At 52.9% G+C, this 26,109-nt stretch overlaps 1 protein-coding gene across 4 annotated transcripts in view; it reads right to left on the reverse strand.

Annotated features, from left to right (window-relative positions):
* The window catches only part of POC1A (POC1 centriolar protein A), an 81,757-nt gene that overhangs the window by 4,782 nt on the left and 50,866 nt on the right, over positions 1–26,109 (reverse strand). For 3 of the 4 annotated variants that reach the window (XM_012460654.2, XM_012460655.3, XM_012460653.2), the window contains one exon: positions 19,028–19,171. The exons of the other annotated variant lie outside the window; for it this stretch is intronic. In XM_012460654.2, coding sequence (XP_012316077.1) covers positions 19,028–19,171 — 144 coding nt within the window. The remainder of the gene's footprint in view (positions 1–19,027; positions 19,172–26,109) is intronic. 4 annotated transcript variants of the gene reach the window in all.

The raw sequence follows: 26,109 nt of genomic DNA on the forward strand, positions 1-26,109 counted from the left end.
CCCCACTCAACTTGTGTAGGTTGGACCATGCTGGCCAGGACACCTCTGCCATCATTTCACTTCCCTCTTTAGGGCTGGCTGAGTGCCTACTGTATATCAGGCCCCCGCCGGCCACTGGACGAGCCCACTGTGAGGATGGCCGCCTTGACTCCTGCACCATGCAGCCCACAGGCATCAGGAGGGCCAGATTAATGTCACCCATGCGCTTCCCCAAGAGGTTTCGCCCCCTTCCCTGGGGCTCCATGAAGGCCTGGGCCTTGGTCCAGTGGAAAGGAAACTTTTCCTTCATACATTTAATAAAACACTGAAACATTTCAGGAGGGAGTTTCCTCTCTAAGCCTGCTATAAACTCTTGCAGCGTCCCGCACGGACGTCAGCTACCATGGAGGGTGCTCCGCCTGGTGGCTGGCCCCTTCTAAACGAGCCAATCAGGGCAATGATGGCTCTGGTCCCTCCGTCACTGGACAGAGCCTGGAGAAATTGCTACCCATGGAACACGAACTGCACCCTGAGAGGAAGAGCTAAGCTGAAAGAGACCATCGCATTCCCCCTGTGCTGGCCAGCCAGCCGGGGGCAGTGGGGGTGTGTGCAGCTTGTAAAAGTGGCAGCGGAAACGGCCCCCGGCTGGCCTGGGGCAGCATTCCTGGAAGTTTCCACTGGCTGCCGTGAAATTTGCAGAGCCAAAAGCATTCTTCATCCAGACTTTTTCCGATGGCCCCAAACTCAAGGCCACAGCAGAGGAGCCTGTTTTTCTTCTTCTGCCTTTATTTTTTTTTTTCAGACTTTTCACAGGAACCCAATTTCCAAACGTGGAAATAGTGGGCCCAGAAAACGTGGGTGAGGTGCTGGGCAACATCAATACGGGGGCCTCCACTGAGTTCCATAGGGGGCCCATACTTCAGCTCAGTAGCAATGTGACCACTAGACTGTCTGTATTAAATTATTTCAACAGAGAAGCATCACCTGTTTCACAACCAGCCCCTGCATGAAGGGTGCTGGCCCGGTTGAGGCCTTCCTCTCAGAGCTCTGAGGATCACTTCGCAGCACAGTAGACAAAAAGGCTTTTACGAGTCCCGACACCCCTCAAGTCAGCATCTCCCCCGCTGCCGCTCTCCAGCTTCTCCCACTCCAGCGTGGCTTCAGAGGAGCCCTGTTGTCTCTGCGTTTGGTCTCAGCTTCCCCTGTTCCTCCTCTGCCAAGGTGCCGGGTGGTGGCCACCATCAGGGAGAAGTCCACCAGGCCCTTCTCAGCACATGTGATGCCAGTCACCCCCACTCTGAGCCAGAAGAAGGCCTGGGAGAGCAGGATGCTTTCTGGATTTCTGTACATTAGAATGCTGTCTGGCATTCTCCGCTCCACGTAGTTAAAAAAAAATTCTACTTTCTTAAATATTTTTATATTTTTCTTAAAAATCAAATTTTCTTAATAAAGCATAGGGCCTCATTTTCACAGAAAATGGTGACTCCTCATGGAAAGTGCAACATGGAACTCCTGCTCTCAGACGTTGTTGCTGTGCCTTCCCCCTACAAGGGGAAGGAAGGGGTTCCCCAGTGATGGAAATGCCTTAATGAGCACCCAAAGGGCAAAGTGGAGACACACTCAGGGCTGGTGGCACACACAGGCAGGAGGGCTGGCAGGCCACATGCAGGGAGTCTGTCTGGACCACAGGCCCACAGCAGCCAGGACAGGCCACCACAGTACCACCATGCTTCCCCAGCTGCACTGGGGCTGTGGGAGGAGGGCAGAGCATCTGAGACAGCAGAAGGGGTACATGGGGGGCATCCCTGGCATGGACTGGTTTGGAGCCACATCACGTGACCTTGTTCAGAATGTGTGTGACCTTTACCTGTTGGTTCAGAACAAAAAGTAAGGACATCCCCATACCAGGGTTCAGAAAATACATGCTGCCTCAGTGTGCACAGGCCACTGCTGTTCCCTCCTGCTGCCCAGTGACCCAACCCCCAGCGAAGCCCAGCCAAGGAGGCTGCTCTCCTGGCCTCATGCTCCATCCACCCCGGGAATTTTCCTGCTACACAGCACCTGTCCTCACCAGGCTGGAGACATGGCCACACCTACCCTGGAGGGTAAGGAGGAGTGCTCTATAGCCTCCTTGGGTCCACACTCCACAGCCCAGCAGCCACGACTTTCAAGGGCAAGTGAGCACTGACCTTCCAAACAGCTCCTTGATCACACTGCCTCTCACCCTGCTCTGTACAGAGGAGCAGGGGCCAGAGGTCTGGTCCCAGAGCTTCAGAAAGTCCCCAAAGAGGTACAGGCTGGGTGGGGTGCCAGGTGTCAACAAGGGAAACTGCTTTGCCTGATACAATTGTCCATGGCTTCTGGCTTTGGGGCAGGGTAAAGGGAACCTGAAGAAGGGGTTGAGGAGTCCAGGCTCTGGCTGCTGGGAGGGGCCGGCCTGGGCAAAGTGGCCAGGAAAGATGGCCCATCTCCCAGAACTTCCTCATGCTGGGGTCCAACTCCCCCACGGTGCGGCCAATTCTGTTTGCCAACCTCATTTGCCAGTGAGGAACCAGGCAGCTCATTTCCTCTGCCCGGACCTGGTGCTGCCCTGGAAGGATTCATAAGTCCTCTGTGTAGTTGGGGTGTGGGGCCTAGACACAAGGGGACCCAGCAGGAGGTCCAAGGACTGGGCTCAGGGGTGTTCTCCCTGATGATTCTTGACACCCTCTGCTCCGCGGGCTTCTCTTGGCAGCTGACTTTCACGGGGCACTTGTGTTGTGCCAAAAACTTCAACAATCTTTCAGGGTAGGAGCTTTTATTATCCCCATTTTGCAGATGAAGAAACTGACACACAGTGATATTAAGTAACTTGCCTAAAGTCACACAGCTTATCAGTGCCAAGCCTAGGCTGATGAACCCGGTGGCCTGGCTGCAGTGCGCACACTAAAGCACAGGGCAGTGTGCATCTTGGCTCTATCCCCGCCAAGAATGTCAAAGGAGAGGCATGGGGTCCAGCCCTGACGCCCAAACCCAGGCAGCCTGAGGAGAGACTCAGGGATCCCTGTCCTTGCCCAGTGGCACCTGCTGTCCTGGTTTAGGCTGCCTGGGCCTAGCTGCTCTGAATTAAATGAGCAGAAGTTCTTACCTCAGCCACAGTGGCCATAGATAGCCCCCAGGGTCACTCACCCCTTCACACTGTCAGGCCTCACATGTCACCTCCCCCTGAAAAGCACTCTCTTACCTGGCTAAACATTTGGGTTTGAAATTATGACAAAGGTCATAAGAATAATTCACCTGAGTCATGAAAACTCAATGTTATAGGAACTGAAAGGACACACTGACAAGAACCTCCTACTGGACGCGCAACGAGAAACTGTCCCAGTGGCTTCACTGTCAATGCCTTCTTCCAGCGGGCCTTGTGCCACCGCAGCATTAAGTGAGCAGTCCCAAAACACGCTGTGGAACTTGCCCAGGTCACTGCTGGGTGCCCCATCCCTCAAAGACAAGGTTCACCTGTGAACAAGGTGCTTCTCTCCCAAATCGGAGTGACAGGAAGCCAGAGTGAGCACCCTATGGCCTGGGCACTGTCACTCCTCACCCAATACTGTCCGCTTCCCAGGTCAAGGTCCTCAGGGCCAGTGTCAGGAAGCCTCACGGGGTATGGTCAGCAGGGCTCCAGAAGTTTTATCTTCGAAGTCACATGTGCCTGAGGTTCACCAGGGGGCTCATTTCTGAACCACCTTTTCCTACCCTGTTACCAGTAATTTCTGGGAAGCGATGACCCCTCTCAAAAAACCTTGACTTTCACATCACTTGTTTGCCATCGAATGTTGTCATGTTCTGTTGTTTTTCTAGACCAAGGGTTGGCAAACTACAGCCGCAAATAAGGTTTTATGGACATGCCCACTGGCTTCCATATGGTCTCTGGCTGCCTTCTGGGTACAACGGCAGGCTGAGTAGTGGTGACAGAGGCTGTACGGCCCACAAAGCCTAGAATCTTTCCTGTTTAAATCTGCTGACCCTTGCCCTAGCTCTTCCCTCACTCAGACCCTCACCAAGCACCTCCCCATGCTGGCCTGTGCCTGGCCACACAGGCTCAGCTGGGCCCACAGGGTACACCCTAGTTCAACGAGGCCGATGCTGCACAGGCGCATAGACAGTGGGATGCACTGGGGAGGAGAGGGCAAGAGGGGCAGGAAGAGCATCAGGACCCAAGGAACAGTGTGCACGAAGGCCCTGAGCTGGCTGCGAAGGTAACGAAAGGGAGGGATGGATCGAAAGAGGCGCATGTGCTGGAGCGAGGAGAGGGGGCCTCAGGGGAGGCAGGAGATGGGGCTGGGCCCTGCAGGCCATGCCTGGCAGCTTCATCTTCACCCTCAGAGAGGTAGAAGGGTGCTGGGGGCTGCTAGGCTGAAGGGATGTGAGACCCCTCTGGCTGCTACATGGGGACAGTCTGGGAGCGGCTGCATGGCTGTGGGAAGGTGAGGTGCAGGCAAGAGAGAATGAGAGAGGATGACAGTGGCTTGGACTGGGTCCAGGGGAAGCCAAGAAGGAAAGTGGACAGAACCAGAGATAGCCACAAAGAATGAAGCACCTGCACCTGGTGATGAGTTAGATGGGGGTCTGAGAGAGGAGGAGATGTGCTGCAAGGCCAAGAACACAAGACAAGGACTGGCCCTGCAGGAGAGGCCAAAGACGGGCTCCAGACTGCACAGCCTGAGTGTGAGGACCCCCAAGAGAGCTGAGAGAGTCTGGCAGGCATGGGGTGGTCTGAGAAGCCTGAGTCAGCAACAGAGTCGCTCTGTATTTTTGAACACTACTGAGGATCCTCACTACTGGGGGCAGCCAGTGGGCAGGGAGGGAAGGAGGGGTTGGGGAGAGCAGTGGACCCTCAAGGCCCCTGAAGGCTGGAAAGCAGAGTCCAGTGCAGGTGAGCCAAGGGCCCTGCCAAGTCCCGGGGTGATGTCAGCGATGGGTTGAACCCCCCTGGAAAGCTCCTCAGTGGGGACGAAGGAGGGACTGCCCAACCCAGGTGACCCAACAGGGAGGATGCCGAGATGCTGGGGACCAAAATCAAGAGCACGGTGACCGGCCAGCTTGGGCTGGACACTGGGTCTAGAAGCTCAGGCCAGGCAGTAGGGCTTCCAGCCATGATTCATCTGCCTGAGCTCTCCAAGGAAAATCCTCCCCCCGGGAGAGGCTGAACAATGGCATCCTATTTGAATCCTAATTTTCCTGCTCAGGGAAGAGGAGACACTGTGATCTGTCCCGTTGGGGCAACATTCAGAGGGCGAGTGCATCTTCTCTCCCTCACAGTTCGAGATGTGTAAGACGTTTTATGTAACACCTTAAAGGGCCTTCTGAGCGTGGTATAAAAAGAACTGATTTTAAAGTGACAGGCTTTTATTTTTAGCCCCCTAAAAATTGTAGTGATGCCCAAAGCAGTTGCACTGAAATACAAGTCCTCAGAGACATGTCTGGCACCTGGGCCCCCAACTCCAAGCAGAAGAGGAACACTGGGGACATTTCAACAGACACCCCCACTCTGCACCTCACTACCTCAGATGCATCCTTCTCTACTGACATGGAGTTATTAGGTGTCTGCTGAAAGCCTGCTATGGGACCCACTGGGCTCCAAGATCGGAACAGTTGAGCCAGATGCCACATCATCCTCCACACCCAGCAATGACCCAAACTGACCAGTTCAGGTTTCCTGCCTGGGACAGAGCCTAGGTTTGTGTAGCTCTACTAGCCTCCAAGGTGGCGGAGGGGAGCGCCTTAGCTCCTCTGAGGTGTGTGATGGGGACTCGGGCATCTGGAGCATCAAGAGAGGCCAGAGGGGCGTCTGCATGACCCCTCAGCTAGTGAGGGGCACGGGCGGTGTGACACTCCCATGGGCTCTGCAGAAGTACAGGAAGAGTTCTTCTCTGGACAGGAACAGAGGAGGCAACGGTCTAGTGCTCCCTAAGAGGGTCTGCCCCACCCTCGGTCATGGCGAAACAGAGCAAACAAGGACAGATGCAACTCAGCTGGCTGTGCCCCACCCCCAGGGAGTGATGTACAGTTCCTCAGGCCCACCTTCTCCCCCTAAGTCTAGTTACACCCCAGCACTCTCCCTGGCCTGCGCGGGCTTTTCCATTGTCCTTCCTTTCTCCTGCTGTGGCCTCCCCCTCTTTCAGCCCCAGCCTCTTTTCCTCCCTGCCTGGTTTCCTCCTGACGTGGGCTTGTCCTGCATTTTCTTCTTAGTGCTTTTTCCCAGTTCTTTCTATTTCCTTTCAAGGCCTCTTCATTCCCTTTTCACTGTTTGGTGAGAGGACGAGGGGAACAGGAGCAGAATGTGTGTGGCCCCCTGGGACTGAGCTCCAGGTGGAGTCAGGGCCCTGATACGGTTCACCTGCTAGGGGGCTGATGCCAGGGCTGCCTGGCCTGGGAAAGAGAGCACCAGCTCTGACAGGAAGGCCTCTGGGAGAAAACAACAGATGGGCTGATGCAAGTGCTGTCCAAGTACTAGATGCAGCAGGTGCTAAGGCCCTGAGACACACTCTTGGAACTGTCAGGAGGCCAGTGTGCTTGGCCTAAAGAGGTTGAGCAGGGAAGAAATATGGGCCCAAGGGCCCTCAGCTTAAAACAAAATGGAACAGAGAAGCCTCCACTCCCTCGCACTGCCTCTCTAGGCTCACAGGTCTGAGCAGCCACAGCCAGGGAGGATGCTGATCCCACGTGCCTGTGGCCAGTTTGTAGAGCACTGGTTCCAGAATAAACTCTGGGAGAGGAGGCTTGACCTAGGAACTGACCACAGACACCTGGTCCCACAGGCCATGAAAAAGAAGGGAATGGACTGGTACTTCAGAGCACAGACCAAGGGCACACCCTTAAGGACAGGTCCCTTCCTGCAGCTGCTCCTCCTCCCAGGGCCATGGTCATCACCATCTTTGCTGAAGGCCTCCCTCATGCACTCGTGTGCAAACATGGTGGGGAAGCGTCTCCAAAACTGAGGAGCTGTGGGACACTCATGACCCTCCTCAGGGGTAGCCAACAACATCATTCACTCCCACACATCTGTCAACACCCATCACAGGCAGCAAATAAGGGACCCTAGCTCTTGGGGGCTTCTGAGCACTGATGTGGCCACAGTCCCGTCTAGGCCGGGGGAAAGCTACTCCACTACTATTGACAGCAAAGAACATCTTGGGGGCAGGAAAGAACAAGGGTGGCCAGATCCTTAAAAATACTTCCTCAAGTGCAGGCCTCACTTGAGGTTTCCCCACGCCATCCCCCTGCCCCCCAGCTCTGGGGCAGCCCGTCTTCCCAGGGCCTCCTGCTCACCCTGGCCAGGGCCCTTCCCCATATCCACATCCTACTCTTAGCAGAGCCCTGGGTGCTGGTACCTGGGGCCTTCCTGGGTGAGTGGTACTGGTTTCTATGGGAGCCTCCTCTGAGCTAGAAGACAGGTGGTGTGGAGGTGGACAGGGTGGTTGGGCCAGACTGATGAATGGAGGCAGAGTCATGTGTCCCACCAACCACTCTGCCTGGGCTGGGGAGCTGCAACTGTCCCGGGCTGGCAGGCTTGCAGGGAGGCCAGGAGATGGGGCATCAGCGACTGATGGGACAAGGTGGGAAGCCGCACTGATGGAGAGAAGGGAGAGGCAGTAGCTGGGTAAAGCCTGGGAGAGGCAATAGGAGGGTAAGCACACAGGGCCACGCTGTCCCAGGCCCCCCCTGGCAGCCACACTGGGCTGATCAGGGTACCATGGTGAGAGAAGTGTCCTTGCCAGACTCAGGCAGGCCCCCCTCCCCCCTCCCAGCTGGGCTCCTCCTGCACTAGGGCCTCCCAGGCAGGACTCAGGTGCCCCTCCTGCCTGCTCCTCAGTCCCCATCCTTGGGCCTAGGCTTCCCAGTGACTCCCCTTGCCCTACTCCTGGGACACCCTTTACCCCCTGCCTCCTCACTGCTTCTCTGTACCCCTCTCCTATCCAAGAGCTTAGGGATGAAGGCCAGACTGAGCACGGCATTTCTGTGGCTGTCCAGGCCCTGTGCTGACCATCGATACTGCCTCCCCTGCCCAACCCCGCCTATCCAGGGCCTGCCCACTCTCCCACCCCTGGAGCCTCCTTGCCCTGGCCCCAGGGCTCGGATACCTACCTTCCTCCCCTCATGGGTGTAGGCCCTTGGAAAATGCCACTGAGGGATTCCCAGTGGGGAACCTTTGTCCCATGTGGTAATCACACAGACTCCTTAGCTATATGGTCTAGGCTCAAAGGTAAACTTTGAGCTAACTCGCCGAGCGGCCTTGGGCAAGTTACCTGACTGAGGCTTCAGTTTCCTTGTCTGTAAAACACCTCTCTCATAGTCATGGCAATAGTCATATTAATAACTAATACACATGTGGCACTCGCTGTGTCTGGCTGGGCACAGGCATGCACTATGGGGAACATGACTCCCCTAGCCATCGCCCTGGCTGAGCTCTGGGATGTTGGGGAGCCATGGGCCCAGATGTGGTCGGGTTTGAGCCACTGATGCACGTGGTGGTCTGGCTGCTTCTTAAAGCTCTCCTGTGATGGAAGCTCCTTTTAATTATTTCCCAGGTTGTGGTTGATTTGGGGTCCCCCAGGAGGCCTCCCTGGTGGGGCTGGAGTTCTCCAGTCTCCTCCACACCAACACAGGAGCCAGATAACTGGGCCAGAGGTGGGGTGGCCCCAGCTGCTCTGAGTCTCAGGGAGAGGGTGCAGTCACCCGGTCACACCACTGAAGACACTTGTGGCAGGCCGGGCAAATGTCCTGGGCTGGCCATTGACTCAACACCCCTGGTCTCAACTGTGCTGCACTAAATGTCTAACTTTCCTTTGGCTTCATTGCAAAGATGAAAAATATGGAATTAATCTCCCCTGTAGCATGGTTTTGACTTCACTCAGATTCTGAAGATCTAAAACAGATGCAATAAAAGGGGAATCTCTTTGCTGTGGGGTCTCATGAGCTAACAAAACAAAGCAGGGCTGCCGGGCCCCACTGCCTACCCTAGCTCTGCACTGTCTCCTCCCAACTCCAGCCTTGTCACTCGGTGTACCCCTGTGTGTGTGCACACTCAGGGCCCTGCCTTGCTGGTGGTGCCCTGGCCAGCCTGCTGCCACATGTCAGCAGTGACTGGGGGGCCAGAGTGGCCAGCCTAGCCCTCTGCAGACAAGACCTGCTGGTCTAAGCCCAGTCCTTTGCACCGCCCAAGCCTCTGCCTCCCGGCCCCAGCCACCACCCAGCACCTAATGGTCTGCAGCTCAGGGGCCTTCATGTCAGAGGGTACAAACGATGCCCCTGGAGCAGCCTGTGGACATCAGTCAGTCTGAGTGCCAGTGCCACGAGGACAGAAGTTGTTGTCTATTCTTGCTCATGACTGTCTTACTGCTCCTAGACAGCACCTGGCACACAGTAGGTACACACTGAGTACTGGATGGACAAATGCCCAGTCCTGAGTGCTGTGGGAATACAGGGAACACCCGTCTGGTGCCTGCCAGCCCAGGTCCTCCAGGCCAAATGGCAGCCCTAATCTGAGGATGGGCCTACCCAACTTGTGAGGAACACTCACCCCAGCATGGGTCTTGGACCTGGTGGACTTGAAGGGATAGTGGGAGAGGGAGAGGGGGGCGAGCAGGCAGGAGGGGCCAGCCCCCAACAGCCAGTCTTGGGAGGGAGGAAGCCTCATTGCTTTGGCAGGAAGTAGGGGCGAGAGTCAAGGAAGCAGCCCAGTTCCTCCCCTTCCCAGCTCGGTTCTGGTCTGATTATGACTAAAAGCTCCAAAGCCTGGACCTCAGAGGGGAAGGAATGGAGCTCCCCTCTCATGCTGATGTCTGGCGTGCTAACAGGCCCAGGATCACACACAACCAGTTCACAAAAACCAATTTCTAAAAAATTCCTTCCAATCTCTCCACGTTCAGCAACTCCCCCTAACCCCACAGTTTGCTGCAAACAGCAGAGAATGAGCTTTCAGTCCCTTGAGCCTACAATCCGTGGTTCTGTTTCACATTATCTCAGGGATATAGGATTTCTCTGACGGTTTTATGTCCCCCAGCCCCCACCTCTACTGAAGATTAGCTCTCTTCGAGAAGTATATGAAACACTATTTTCTCCTAGTGGATTAGCCACCAGATTAAGGAATCTTAGCTATTTACCTTCCTCATGGCTTTATAGCAACTCCTTTTAAGTGAACACAGCTCTCTTTTCCATATCACTGTTTCCCCCAAAAGGAGAAGCTATAAAAAGTGGGTCCATTCAGACCATTCATAAAACTGGGTGCTCCTGGGACCCATGAGGTGCTGCTCACACCTGAAGGGAAGACCTGAGCCACAGTCCCACTGACATTGGGGTGGGTTCAAGCACATCTCTGCCAGCCATGTACAGGCCACCAGGGAAGCCAAGTGTCTGACAGACATAGGCCCCAAGGTGTAGGACAGCAGTCATGCTTGGCCATAGACTCTGCTGGACTCTGACTTCAGGGTGAGTCCAAATAGGGCTGAGCATGGGGTGTGGACCTTGGCCTTGGCCGCCTTCTGCATCCCATTTCTTCAGAGACTGACTTTTCTAACAATCCATATAGTTAGTCAACTACTGTCCCAAGACCCAGTAAAACATGATCATTCTAAGCCAGAGAGACAGCTTGATAGCTTGCTGGAGGCCTGGAAGTCTCAGTATAGCCTGGCAAGTTGGGCTGCAGCTACTACCCAGCAAGACCACCTCTGGGAGGAAGAAGGGCATAAGCCACCAGGGATGGAGTCTCAAGGCTCCCCCGTCCTGCCAAGCATCCACCGATCCACAGTGGGGAAACCTGGCCAATCATCTTGGCGGGTTTTCTGGAGCCACTGGCTGGGCCCAGATCAGAAGGGCAGGGGGCACATAATTGCTTCCCAAATGCCATGCTTAAGTTCAAGGCTTCCTCTGCTTCCTCAGCCATGGCCACTGTAGGCATGAGGAGGGTCTGTACCCATAGTACAGGCCTGGATCACAGTCCTTTACAGACCGCCAGGGAGGAAGCAGCAAGCCCAACTGCAGCCCTTCCTGGCCCTGCTGTGGTGGTGCTTCATTCAGGAAAGCACCAAGTGGCCACGGGGTCAGCTGTGATGAACAAGGCTGTGGCTTGCTTAATCTCAGAGCCATGCAGGCCAGTTTGGGCTCCTGTTATAACACTCACAGGCCCCTATCTTGTGGCCTGTGTTTGGCCTTTCCTTGGAGGGCCCTCAGGTCCTAGAGGAGCAAGAGCAAATTACCGGGAGTTCCCTCCCTTCCTCCTCTCAGAGCAAGCCTAGATTCAGCCCGAATGAGATGTCTCTGCGCGGGCCTCTCTCCCCGCTCCCAGCCTCTGCTCTCCCCCAGCCACTCCTGCCTGCCATCTCCCAGCCCTCCCCCATCTCCAGGCCTGCTCAGAGCTTCACAGAAGAAATCTCATACGACCGACCATGAACATTCCCAGGCCCCAGAGGTAACCACAGCCACTGCCGAGCCCATCTGGCAGGCAGGGGCCTTCAATCTGCAGCCTCTTTGGGAAGGGGGTGCTTTCTGCTGCAACTGCAGACAGGATAGAAGATGGAAAACCAGAGTTTTCTGCCAGACCCCCAAGGGAGTTGCCATCCAGTCCCCCTACAAACATGAGCTTGCCCATTTTTGAGTGCTGCTCACAGGCTGCATGCCACGAGGCAGGCAGGGTACTGGCCCTGACTGGCGACTTGGAGAAGATGCAGGCTCCCTTGTCCTTCCATATTTGCAAAGCCAAAGGTGCCTTTGGGCAAAATGCCAAAAATAGTAACAGGGCTGGGGAAAGGCCAGGGGCCCAGACAGACATTTGCCCCAGTCCCTCTGCTACCAAGTGTGTCCCTGGCACACATCAGATAGTCTTGAGTCCCTTGTCCCACAGGAAGTAGCCTCTTACCAGAAGGAGAACAAGCCTCTTGTTTCCAAACCCCTACACAGAAGTTCAGGCTGTCCTGAGTATGTCTCTGGCCAAAAGGGCAGCCATGCAGGTCCACAACAAGGAGGGTGGCCACATCCACTCTGGACCAAGTAGGTGAGCTGGCTAGAGGTGCTGACACAGAGAGAGGGCCCATCTTGCAGAAACAACCCACCACCACCCTTATGGCCCTACCTGCGAGTGGGAGCAGTGTCAGGAGGGCTGCACATGCCTTCCTGGGATAATGGGAAGACGCACCGGATGACTTTCCCTCTACACTCTCCCAACAAATTCTGTCTGGCGCGTGTGGGAGGACTGATCCCGAGGGAAAATGGTGTAACTATAAAACTGGGGGTCTGTTTCCATAAGCAATAGCAGGCCCTCCCAGGAAAGAGGGATAGAGACAACTCCTGAGAGTGGCGAGGCAGCTTGGCCCACATCAAGGCCAGGTACTGCCACCTTCCCCACCAGTGTGGCACCAGATGCCTCACCTGAGCAGCCCATCAAACAGGAACTTCCAGGACCACCATGGGGTGGGGGACAGCAGGTTTAAGGTATCTTGAAGCAAATAAGGCCATTCTCTATCCCCAAAGCAAACAGGCAAAATTCCTTGGCCTTGCTGAGTTAGGACAGCAAAATGCAATGACTTGAACATTTAAGAAAATCAAACGCCAAAGAGACCCAAACAAGCAGGGCTGGCGGGCCTGCTCCCTGCCTGCTCCCCACTGCATGCATTTCAAGTCCCAGAGCCCAGCAGCCTCCATGAGTCACAGGAACCGGAACGTGACATCACAGCATTGCTGTGGCCAGCCTGAAACACTGGGTGCCATAAAAAAACAGTTGGAGCAGGAATTTCATGGCTCGGTATTTTTAAAAAGCAGCAAGACGTGAAACTGGAGTCAAAAATAACTTTGCTGTGGGCTTCTGAGGCAAAACCACCAAGCCACGTGTCGGGCCTGTGCCGGGCCCCCTCACAGCAGCCTCCCCAGCTCCTGGGTCACTGTCTACACCTCCAAGTTCCGCCCCCCTGCCCTAAGGAAGACCCAGGGCCTCTGCAACTTCCAGACACCACCGGAACCTCTGTTACTCCTGAAGACAGCCAAGCACTGTGCAGCAGCCCTCTGGCCTCTTGAGGGTCCATGAAGGAAGCCATGGAGCCAGTGCGGAGGTGAGCTCCGCAGCAGTGCTATTTGTGGAAACAGTCTCTCCCTGCTCACTGGTAAGTTTTCCGGCATCTGAGAAAAAGACCCCTAGATCAACTGGCAGCACCCCCAAGAGCACCAGGGTCAGGGCCAGGGCCTCTGCCTGCATACCCACTGAGTGCCCATTCCTGAGCAGGCAGGCCTCACAGCCTTGGGGTCCGGCCTGGAGTCCTCCAGGAGGACTGGCCTGGGGGCAGGCAGATGAAACAAGGCCCCAGGGGAAGTCCTGCCCCAACCCAAGAGGCTGACCTCTGCTGCCCACCCCATGGGATAGACAGACAGATGGGCAGTGCTTAAAATCTCCCCTCGGTGGAAAGTCAAAAAGAGGCAGTGCTGAGTCTGAGCAGCTGCAGCTTCTGACTCCTGGTCTGGGTTTTCCTCTGGACCCCTTGGGCCTCTGGGCTCGAGCCAACTTTCTCAGAAGACTTGAGGCAGGCTCAGCAGGTGAGTGACCCCAGGGCAGCCACAGGACAGGCGTGTGCTCTCTCCAGAGGGGACAGGGGAGGGGTGGGTCTCAGGACAGGTTCACAGCAGGGGCCTTGAACCTTGAGGTACCGGTGTGCCATCTCAGTGGGGCGGAAAGCTCACAGTACATGATGCCCACGCTTCTGACCTCAGGCCTAGCAGCTACTGAGAATTCCCATAGGAAGCTTGAGGAACAAAAAGTCCTCCTAAGAAAATCCTCAATTCCATTGTTAGAAAATACATGTTCCCTAAAAACCATTACAATAACTACATTCAAAAAACGGCTGTCACAGGAAGTACAATATACATCTTTGAAGAGCTTCCATCTTGGCCCCTGTTGCCTAGGCCTAGGTTCAGGTTCAAAGCTTTAATGTAATGGGCCCTATGACCCATGCCTGATTTTTAACAGCGTCTATGTGCACCCCAGTGCCTCTGTCACCTCCTGCGTCCTCCTCCTTGCTGGGGTTGGGGAATGACTTTTTATTTCTCCCCTCTCTTATCCTCCTGCCTAGCCAGGCACTAGAGTCTCACTGGCAACTCAAAAGCATTCCTGGGACTTCAGTCCGGCGGTATGGAGACTATGGAATGTCCACTCCTGTCATTCCGGTGCCACCAGCCTGTCCCAGTCCTTTCCCATACTGCTTCCCGGAAAACATCGACCCATTGCTATGCTTCACAGAACAGCTGGCACCAGTCTAGCACACCCAGTTAACCAAGAGCCGCACAGCAGAGCTCAGAGGACCCAATGAGGCATCTCTCCCTATTTTACAAGGGAGGAGACGGAGGCTCTGGGATTGACATCACCTGCCCAAGGTCACCCAGGTGATGAGTGGTGGAGGTGTGCCCAGGCTGATGGGCAGGTGGCTCACTGGGTGAACAGAGCAGCCCTGAAACCCAGTGAGGAACAGTTGTTCCCTGCAGCTGGTGGGGACGTATAAAGCTGAACAATCCCCAGCTGCTCAAAGCATGGTATCAGCTGGGATCAGGGTCCCGAAAAGCTTAGCGAAGAAAACAGGGATGCCCCAAAGAGTAAGCTCACTGTTTGCTGAGGCAAGGAGGGGTTACCCCCACACAGGGGCAGGCCAGGGCAAGGGTGTGTATGCTCTTTGGCTGGTGACCTAAGGGGCTCAGCCTGCTGGGCTCTCTGCTCTCAGAGCCCCAGGCAAGAACTTCTGGCCTCACCTTTCAGGAAGGTCAAGTTTAGTTTGTAGATTCTTGATGAAGACATCCCTAACTCCACCAAAACTGTCAAGGAAAGCTGGGGAGGCTCTGACCCACAGTGGCTGGGATCAGGATCACCAGGCCTCCTGGAGAAGCCCCAGGCTGGGTGGACCCCAAGCCTGGTCCAGGCACAACAACCCATTATTAACATGTTATCTGCACCTGGCATGATGCTGCTGCCAGCCGCCAGGTGGGAGGATAAAGTGAGGGCCACGCGGGGAAGTCCCTGCAAAGTGGCAAGCTTCAGCTAAAACCAGGAGGATGACAACTATGATGAGGATGTGAGCCCCACACTCTGAGGGCTTTCCTTCTAAAACAACTATGTGGGGAGACCTGAGGACTGTACCTGCTCGGCTTGCAAGGTCAACCCAAAGTCTATTTTCCCCATATACACTTTTGAAAAATAATGTACAGATTTTATAAAAAAGGCATTCACAAAAAAGTAAAACACCAACCCCATTTCTGGAATTAAAGGGTTTCTGATGCTGCCCAAGGCCACTGAGCTAGGCAGTGGGGAAGCCAGGCAAATAAGCCCCAAGGGCAATTTGGCTTCCTCTTGGTCTGAAAGGCCTCTTGGCCTGGGAAGGCTGGGGGAAGCCCCACTTGCTGGCTTGCTCCAGAGACCAGGAGCCTTGCAGGGGCCAGCCACAGTGTTATTTGTCTCATCGCCCCCAGGGGTGGGGCCATGACAGCATCGCCCCTTGCTTGCGTCTCAACTTCTCTGTGTCCCTATCTCCACTCTACCCCAGGCCCTCAGCGAGGGTCAGGCCTCAACTCTGCTCTGCCTAGTGTCCTGCCAGGTGAGGGTGGACTCCTGGGCTGCTGCTTCTGCCACCCCATACCAGAGGACCCATGACCTTGACCTGGTGTCTGGACTCTCACTTGTCTCCAACGACTCCAGCTGCCAGCTCCTCTGTGGAGGCCTGGCTCTGACCTCGGCAGATTCAGTCCTAAGTTCTTCCTGAAAGTGGAACTGGGTCTCACACAGGACCCACCACACAGAGTGGGTGCAGTGGATGTGTATGCAGAGAAGGAACCTGCCACCTCTGAGGGCCAAGGAATGGCTCTGCTAGGTAGGGAAGGGTTTGGCTTCACGAGGCAGTGGGGAATTAAGGGAGCTATTTCTGGTGCTGTCATGAAGATCCCCCGGCCCCAGGCCTTGGATAATGACAATGGCAGCAACAGGAGCAGCACCCAACACATCGGCAGTGCACGACGTTGCCGGGTACTGTTCAAGGAGCTTCCCACATGCTGACACGTTTAATCCTCCCAAGAGGCCTACGAAGTGGGTACTATTATAAGCTCTGTGTTCCAGATTTGGAAAGTGAGGCACAGAGACTCAAAGTGACTTGCCCAAGGCCACTGAGCTAGGCAGTGGGGAAGCCAGGCAAAGCTTGAGCCACTCCTCTCTACTGGCTCACTCAGCTTCCTGGCTTCCAGGTCTTTCCTTTACAGAAGAGCTGCTGAAGGGGTCACCCTAGGAAGGACTGAGATTGAGTCCCTGACCCTCAGACTGCTACCAGACAGGCTACAAACATCCACAGAGGTGACCTCTCCACATGGGGCCATACCAGCCTGCTGAGCAGGAAGGCAGGCTTTGAAGACTGTGAGCCTCTGTAAAGGGGTGTCCTACCCAGGGGCTGGAGGCTCTGTGACTCACTCAGAAAACACCCCTGGCAACCGCCCACTGCATCCCCATGGCTCTCCCCTGGAAGGATGTTCTGCAGGATGGAGGCCTGAAGGACCCGGAAGGCAGCTTCCCTCTCAAAGGCCACTCTGAAGTAGACTTCCCTGTGCGGGAGGGAAGGGGTAATGGCGGGGATGGAGGAGAAGAGCACAAATCACATGGATGACTCTGTAGTAGGAATCAGTGTTGGGGTGGCTGGGCACCCCACCCCTCCAGAACACAAAGGCTCTTCGGGACTGGGCAAATGGCCAGGAGTGCTCACTGATGGGATGGCACCTGAGACCAATATCCACAGAACAAGTAGGAAGCCCAGCTGAACAAGCCGCTTGGGAAGATGGATGGTGGTGGACGCCTGGCACTAAGCTTCAGGGGAGGGCTGGGTCAGTCTGGACCAACAGAGGGGGTCTGCTGTGGGCCTGCCTCTGCTGGGCCAATGCCAAGGGAAAGGCGCAGGGAAATTTTCCGCCCCTGGTGGAGATCGCTCTGGCTGTGGCTGGAACACCTCAGCTAGAGAAAACCCCAACTCCAGGAGATAAAGCGGGGCCTGGAAGACAACTAACAGCCAAGCCCAAGGAGACCTTGGCAGGATTAGCACAAAGGCACTATGCAGGTTCTGAATATGGGTTGAACTTTAAGGCCTCAGCTGGCGCTTCATCTGTAGAACTCAAGTTTCCTTGGGACACACTGAGTCCGTCAAGAACATTCCTCACTTTGTGGCATCCAGAAACAGACACTGTTAGTTTTGCAAAGCAGGTGACTGGCTGATATTGTTGACATCTGGTCGGGGGTGGCCTGCTGTTTGGGGTTGCAAACAGGCTGAATGGTGTGAGGTAGGACCAGGGTGTCACAGAGGGATTGAGACATCCAGATACCCAGCCATGGGCCAAAGGCCACAGGCCACAGGCCAGACTTCACTTATTCTCTGTGATGCAGGTTCCCTAAAAGTTACTATCATACTCCTAACTGTGAACACATAACAAAACCTTCCATGTGAACCCCTAAAACACAGTGACAGGAAATGTTTTTAGTGTTATACTCCTCTGGATCCAATGAAGCTATTTTTAACCACCTTCTCAGACTTAATTTCCAATTTTATCCTATAAAGTTCTAATTGATTCCACCTCCCCTAATCTCTCACTTGACGAGGCTGTGAAAAACATTAGGCAGTTGCTGACGGGTTTGAAGTGGGGTGGTTTTTTAAGTCTTTGCATGCTGCTCACATCTCTCTCAACACATGCCTTCTTCTCGGCTTAGCAGGCTCTCAGTAAGGTCTGTACATGGTGCCCTGGAGTCCCACAGCCCCCAGTCATGACAGCTGGGCTTTCCCATCAAGAGTGCTTTCTTCAGTGGGCCCAAGGAGTGCTGTCCCAGCTGGGCTCTGATGACACACTCTGCAAGAGCTTTTCTCACTTAGCCCATGATCCTAAGCTAGGGAAAGGATACCATGCCATCTCAGCTCCATTTCCGTTAGTGACATCAAGGGTCCTTCGTGTCCTCCATGTGAGCTAGACTGGAGGCCACTCTTCCTGCCTCCACACCCCCATCCCTTTCTCTTTTCCTCGTGGGTCACATGTGTCCCTCATACAGCCTCGCTCTATCCATGTGCTGGCATGGCGGAGGAGGATCTGCAGAGTCCCAGCCTGGCCTCAGGAGCCAAGGACATGAGGCTAAATCCTGCCTTGCTCCCCACCCCACCACCACGTATCCACACGCCAGCCACCTGGAGCTTCACTCATTCCCTTGATGTGCCCATGGCCTTTCCAGAGCCGCAAGCAGGCCGCTCCCTCTGCCAAGACCACTCTTCCTCCCTTGGGTGAGATGACCCTGCCAGGCATGCCCCTAATGCTGGCCACCACCTCTTGTCAGGGCATTCTGCCCTTATTGAAAGTGCTGCACAACGAGCTTCTGTTATGGCTGCCAACCTATGCTCCAGAGGGCGGGCCCCATATCCATTTCAGTGACAAGGGTGGTCAGGGCCACAGCTAACATTTATTGAGCCACTATCTAGAGCCAGGGATGGGCCAAATATTTCCCAGATTCATCTCCCTTAATTCTCACCATGAACATGGCAGGCAGAGCCCACAACCACCAGCACATTAGAGATAAACATACCAGGGCTTGAAGAACTAAAGGGATTTCCCCAAGGTTTCTCGGAGGATAAGTAAAGGGCCAGGCTCAAACTCAGAGCCTAGGCTCTCAGAAGCCCTGACTCACTACTCAGTTCCCTGGTATGCCCCTACAGTGCCCATCTAGCAACGAGTGGGAGGAATAAATAAACACGGTGTTAATTTCAAAGCTCTGCAGCAGCCCATGTCAGCTCTGGGTGAGCACACTCCAGTAGGACCCAGCATTGGGGATTTTGGAATCTAGTGGCCTGGCCAGGGCTTGGATGGCTCCAAGAGCCAGGATCCCTGGGAAGGCTCTGCAATGTCATTAATCTGAACTGGAAAACAGGTCCATTATAATTATGTTTTTTAAAAATCCAGCACCTGTTGGGCAACTACAAAGGGTCCAAATATGGGACCAAGTGTAGATGACGGGAGAACCCACAGCACGGCCTACCTGAGTGAGGACGTCCAGCTGGCCCACGATGTGCTCCAGAGTGCTGGTCAGCGTCTGGGGCATGCTCAAGGGCTCCTGGGGCTGGCTCTGCACAGACTCCACACTCCTGCCTCTGCCTGAGGGGACAGGGAAGTCCACTTCTGGCTAAAGACAGAGAGAAAAAAGTCCCTCAGTCTATCCAGTGCTTGGAGAAATACTGAGAGGAACAGCCCCTCCAAAGGATTAAAGGGAAAACCACCAGCAAACTTGAAAAGGTAAGCTCCAAGTGTCAGGGAGAAACGGCAGTGTGATGGCATTCCCACATCTGGGTCCACACATCCACCTTTCCAGATAGAGGCCATAAGTGAGGTGTGGAATCAGAACACCCAGTGGTCCAGGCAGGAAGGGGCCTGAGGAGGAGGGCAGGTGGGCCAGTGAGTGGTCTCAGCCTGTTCTTGGAGGCCTGCAGGGAAGCTGGCTACCCACCATCTCTTCAAGCAGCTGGCACCCACCAGCAGGCATCCAGGAGAGTCCAGAGATCCTGAAGCCTGGCCTGGGCCTGAAGTCCCTCCTCTTCCTGGTCAGCTCAACTCTAATTCCCCACCCTCCATGGGGATGTGCCGGGCTTCACAAATGCCTCTCCCAGGCCCCAGGAGCTATGGCCCAGAACTTGGTGGGAGTGTGGGTGGTGGGAGAGAGGGGTGTTCCAACCCCACCCTGGCCTAGAGCCCCTAAAAAAACAAGTATTTCTGTGTGCATGTCCCAGGCTGGCAGGAATCAGAACTCACAGGACAGGCACCCCTGGGCTGCTTCAGATAGTACTCCAGGAGGTGAGGGGCTTAGTGTTTCTGCCTAAGGCCCTTCAGCCCCCAAATTCAGAAAAGTCAGTCCCTTGCTCTATGCACGAAGGCTTCTGTTGACCTAGGAAGTGCTGTGCATATGTTCAGTGGGCGGGATGCTAGAGCCATGGGTGTCGAAGGGCAGGGCTGCCAGATGCCCCAGTTCTGGTCTTAGCACCCGCAAGTCCTCTGTGGACTTGTTCCCTGTGAGAATGCAGCTCAGCACATGGACCCTACGTGCATGTTTTCCTTTATTAGGTAAGCATTCTATTCTCATAGACCACAAACTTTCAAGGCCATGCTGATTTGAACTTGGAAAAATGCAGGTCTCATGGTAGCTACAGGAGAACTTGAATGAGACATGAGCCAGAGGGATGTTCTTGAGAACATGAGCAGCACCATGTCCACACGCCTATTGCCAGCATGTCGGCCACTTCCGTGGCCATTTCATAAGACTTCGGCCATCAGGGCTGGGTCTCTTCCAGTCCTTCGGGAATCAACGTGCTGGCCAGGTGTGGTGGCTCACGCCTGTAATCCCAGCACTTTGGGAGGCCAAAGCAGGTGGATCACCCGAGGTCAGGAGTTCGGGACCTGCCTCGCCAACATGGAGAAATCCCATCTCTACTAAAAATACAAAATTAGCCAGGTGTGGTGACACATGCCTGTAATCCCAGCTACTCGGGGGCTGAGGAAGGAGAATTGCTTGAACCCAGGAGGCAGAACTTGCAGTGAGCCAAGATCAAACCATTGCACTCCAGCCTGAGCATCAAGAGTGAAACTGTCTCAAAAAAAAAAAGAAGAGAAAAGAAAAAAAGAATCCCATCCCAAAAGGAAATTTCAGAAGCCCAACAGCCCAGCCAGGTTAGACTTCAGCCCACCACAGTGGCCCCCAGACTAAGGCAGTTCTGTCAGGAGACACAGCAGAGTACAGTGGTGAAGGCTGGTGACTCAGACAGTCACTGACCAGCTCTGGGCCTCCACTTCTTCATCTATAAAATGGGGATGATGACTGGGCCAGTCCTTCAAATGGCTGGGCTGTAAGAGGCGCTCATCAGAAGCCACCAGCAGGCCTTTGTTGAGAAATGTTCAGTGCTGTGCCCATTCCTTCCAGAGGACCCCCTAACTTGTAGACACGCACACTCTTCCACTGGAGGAAGGGTGTGAGCAGACAGCTCTTCTGTCCCACAGCCAGCACTGTCATGGAATGGGCCAGAGACTGGTGCTGCTGGCTGCCTAGGAAGGAGGGAATGGAAAATCTGAGTGTTTCTGCAGAATGGCCCAGAAATGGACAGTGCTGAGCTCAGCCTCTGGAAGCACAGTGGATGCTGCAGGGAGGCAGGGTGAGTACCACTGACTTTAGCAATAAAAATCCTCCTGGATGAGCCAAAGCTGAGCCAGATCTAACGGAGTATTAGACAGCAGCCATGGCGCTCCAAGCTGGAGAGGTGGCTTTTACAATGGAGGGTTGCAACAGCCACCATGTTTCCCCATCTCTACCACACTTTCATAGGCTGTGTCCATTTTACAACAAAGAGAACTGAGGCTCAGTCAGAAAATGACTGTCCAAAGGTAACCGGTCTCACACTCCAGGGCTGCCTTGAGCCATTTCCCTGCCTCCTTGCCCACTCCCATCAGAAAACATCACAGCACTTAACACTCCACCAGTCCAGCAATTGCCATGGTTTACTTGGCCTCCACTGCATGCCCTCATTTAATGTCACCTCACTTAATACATGTCACCTCACTTCATCCTTATGATGGCCCTTCCCAATAGGCATTATTAACCTTACTTTTCAGATATGAACACAGGCTCAGAGAGGTTAAGTAACTTGTTGTAAGTCACCCAGCAAATGCCAGAATTGGAATCTGAACCCAAAGTGCAGGCTCTTCCTGGACATCAGACAGCCTCTGGCGGGTGACATTGGCTGTAGCTGGGCTTCGCTGTGCACAGCTCCTCTCCCACGTCCCTGTGGAGGCCTCTGAATCCTGGGTCTAATGCTTTTTGTGTCACTTCCCCAACCCAGCTGCTCTGGAATGATTGCCCAGCACAGAGCTGAACTCAGAGCAGGCCCTCCACAAACACTCGACACCTCAAAGAGCAGAGCCCACCGAGGTGAAATTCCTGTGTAGGGAAGCCTCCCCACGGTGTGTACTGCAGCAAAGGGCCAGCAGCCCCACCCCTCATGGCTCTGTAGCCACTCACCTGCATGCCAGCACGCTGGAGCTGTGGCATTTCATGAGAGCTTGGCAAATAAGCAAGAAAGCAGAGATAAGAAAATGACACGCAAGAGTGGGAAGAGACAGTCATACCACAGCCATGAGTAATGACAGTGGTAGAGTAACCCAAGCAGCATTTAAATGCAAAAATCACACCAGTATTTTGTCTTTTCAACATCAGAGGGTCCTAGGGGTTTTGCCTGGTGGTTCTCAGTTAAGTATAACATGAATAAAATTACACAAACAGGCCAGGCATGGTGGCTTATGCCTGTAATCCCACCACTTTGGGAGGCCGAGGTGGGCAGATCAGTTGAGGTCAGGCATTTGAGACAAGCCTAGCCAACATAATGAAACCCCGTCTCTATTAAAAATACAAAAATTAGCCAGGTGTGGTGGCAGGCACCTATAATCCCCAGGTACTTGGAAGGCTGAGGCAGGAGAATCACTTGAACCCAGGAGGCGGAGGTTGCAGTGAGCCGAGATTGCACCACTGTACTCTGGCCTGGGTGACAAAGGAAGACTCCATTTCAAAAACAACAAAGTAATTCTCACTAAAACAACAACAAAGATTAACTTACACATATACCTGTATAGATCTACATCAATTCAACAACACTTCACTTATGCCAAATATAAACATCTTAATACCAAAACAAAAAAAGGTGACTCTCAAGAGATGCCTGTAACTTTGGGAAATACCATGTGGGGTCTGCAGATGTCTCTTCTCACGCCACCCTGGGGTGGGACTCTGGACTCTCACAGTCGGTTAATGCATTGCCCACCCCTCAGTTCCTGTTTCTTCTGCTGTCTGCCTTTCATACACCACCAGGAGCTCCGCACTTCACGCACAGCAGGAATTGCCTAAATATATATGGCTGATGCTCAGCCACCCAGACACATGAGGAACCAAGCCATAACATTTCAGTAAAAACAAAAAGGAACAGCTTGTAGATCTTCCTCATGACAAGAAATCAATCCATCTGGGGTTGACTTCTTGACAGGTCTCTGAATTGATCATGGTCTCACTCTTCCATCAAGATACAAGTATGGATAAGGAGCTTCTGTCTAGGATATATAAAGCTGGGGAAACTGTTAATTCCATCTTAACAAAAGAAAGACTGACGACCTAAAAGAACTTTTCTTAAAGCAGAGAGTTGAAGTCACAGAGCAACCAGTAGACTGGTTTTCCCATCTATACCACATGTTTTCCCATTTTCTAAGGGAAAATACCACATCGTCTTTCCTTTTCTAAGGAAAGACAGACACTTCCGAGGAAAACAGAAAGTGAGCATCAGCTGTGGGTCACCTATGGTAAAGCATGAGGAGAAGAAATACCAAGTGCCATACAAGTGGGCAAGTTATAGTTTTAACAAACTGCTGGAGACCAAGTGTAGACTAGGGTAAGAGTGCAGAACCCCCAGGTACCATAGACACAAGCAGAGCTTGCACCCATGTACAGGTTCTTCTCCACAGACCTCCACTGGGCTTTCATGACTAAAGATGGGGCAGGGCAGTAGATGGAAGAAAACCATCCTTGGAGGTGCAGGCCTAGAGGAGGGGAGTGAGCAAGAAAAGGTGTGAAGCCCTGCCAGGACCTCTCCCCTGTAGAACAGCATCCTTAAGCTACTAGGGAAAAGCAAAGATAAAAATACCTCTTCCCTTGAGGGAGAGGCAGGAAACTATCCTAAGCTGAGATTATCAAGGTCTCCTTTGAATGAGGGAGGAGCAGGACCACGAAGAATGTCCCACTTTTGAGATCCAGGGAGACAGAGTCTGACTAAACCAAAGCTGGGTCAAGACAACAGAGTCACCCCCCTAAAAAAAACTAGCAAGCACCAAGCAATAAGCAACAGCAGCCTATCTAGGGAGGAGGGCCAAGAGCATGGAAAAAGCATGCCCCTCTGAGGGGCACACCGACAGGGCAGGCTGAAAAGTGAGAGGAAGATGATTGAGGTACATTAGGTAACACTAAACTAAGCTCGACTCCTGACAAGACTATTTACCTCAGTAAATAGGACCTTACTGTCCTAAACATGATGCCTGGCATTTAATAAAAAATTATGAGACAAGGGCCGGGCACGGTGGCTCAAGCCTGTAATCCCAGCACTTTGGGAGGCCGAGGCGGGTGGATCATGAGGTCAAGAGATCGAGACCATCCTGGTCAACATGGTGAAACCCTGTCTCTACTAATACAAAAAAAAAAAATTAGCTGGGTATGGTGGCGCATGCCTGTAATCCCAGCTACTCAGGAGGCTGAGGCAGGAGAATTGCCTGAACCCAGGAGGCGGAGGTTGCAGTGAGGCGAGATCGCACCATTGCACTCCAGCCTGGGTAATGAGAGCGAAACTCCGTCTCAAAAAAAAAAAAAAAATTGCAAGACAAAAAAAACACTGTCAAGAGACAAAGCAATCAGTAGAAGCAGATTCAGATGACCCAGATGTTGAAACTATGAGATACAAACTTTAAAATAACTATGATTAATATGGTAAAGGCTCTACTGAACAACACACACGATCAAATGGAGAATTTCAGCAGAAAGGTAGAAATTATAAGAAAGAGTCAAACAGAAACAACAGAAATAAGAACCCCATTAACAGAGAATAATAGCTGTAATGGGCTCAATGGGAAAATAAATTAGTGATCTTAAAGATAGATCAGTTCCTCAAACTGAAACACAGAGAGATAAAACACAGCTTCCATATGCTACAGGACAATATTGTCTCTAACCCATGGACAACTGGAATCCCAGAAAAAGAAGAGAGAAAATTAGATATTTCTTAAAATACAAGTTTGCTGGTAAAAAAATTGTCAGCTTTGGTTTGTCTGGGGGCAAAAAAAAAGGTCTTTATTTCCCCATCATTTCTAAAATATTTTTGCTGAGTACAGAACTTTGGGTTGGCAGTTTTTCTTTCAAACTTTAAAGATGTTACTCTTTCAGTTTGTATAGTTTGATGAGAATTCTTCATATTTCTTTCAAACTTTAAAGATGTTACTCTTTCAATTTGTATAGTTTGATGAGAATTCTTCATAATTTTTACATGTTGATCCACTATATGTGTCTTTTTTTCTCTGGCTACCTTCAAGATTTCTTTCTTAATCCTTGGTTTTCAGAAGTTTGAATATAACTCATCTAGGATTTTGTTTTGTTTATTTATTTATTTATTTTTATTTTATTTTTTTTTGAGATGGAGTTTCGCTGTTGTTACCCAGACTGGAGTGCAATGGCACGATCTCGGCTCACCACAACCTCTGCCTCCTGGGTTCAAGCAATTCTCCTGCCTCAGCCTCCCGAGTAGCTAAGACTACAGGCAGGCACCACCATGCCCAGCCAATTTTTGCATTTTTAGTAGAGACGGGGTTTCATTGTTTTGTTTATTTATTTTTTGAGACGGAGTTTTGCTGTTGTTGCCCAGGCTATACTGCAATGGCACGATCTCAGCTCACTGCAACCTCCACCTCCCAAATTCAAGTGATTCTCCTGGCTTAGCCTCCTGAGTAGCTGGGATTACAGGTATGCGCCAACACACCTGGCTAATTTTGTATTTTCAGTAGAGACAGGATTTCTTCATGTTGGTCAGGCTGGTCCCAAACCCCCGACCTCAGGTGATCCGCCCACCTTGGCATCCCAAAGTGCTGGGATTACAGGTGTGAGCCACTGCACCTGGCCTTGTTGGGTTTTTGTTTGTTTTAAATTCCAGCTTGTTCTCTGAGCTTCTTGGAACTATGGTTTGATGCCTTTCATTAGTTTTTTTAAAAACTCTTGGCAATTATCTTTTTAATAGCACCAAAATAACATTAAGTATATATTATTAATAGTTTCCTAGGGCTGCTGTAACAAATTGTCACATTTGATGGTGTAAAACAACCAAAATTAATTCTCTCACAGTTCTGGAAGTCTGAAGTCAAGGTTCAGCAGGGCCGTACTTCCTCTGGAGGCACTAAGAGAGAATCCTTCTTTGCCTCTTTCAGCTTCTGGTGGCTCCAGAATTCCTTGGCTTATGGCTACATAACTCCAGTCTCTGCCTCTGTCTTCACATGGCATTTTTC

This window comes from Aotus nancymaae, unplaced genomic scaffold (genome assembly GCF_030222135.1).
Source record: "Aotus nancymaae isolate 86718 unplaced genomic scaffold, 86718_ANA_hifiasm-v0.15.2.pri h1tg000067l, whole genome shotgun sequence".
NCBI lineage: Eukaryota > Metazoa > Chordata > Mammalia > Primates > Aotidae > Aotus > Aotus nancymaae.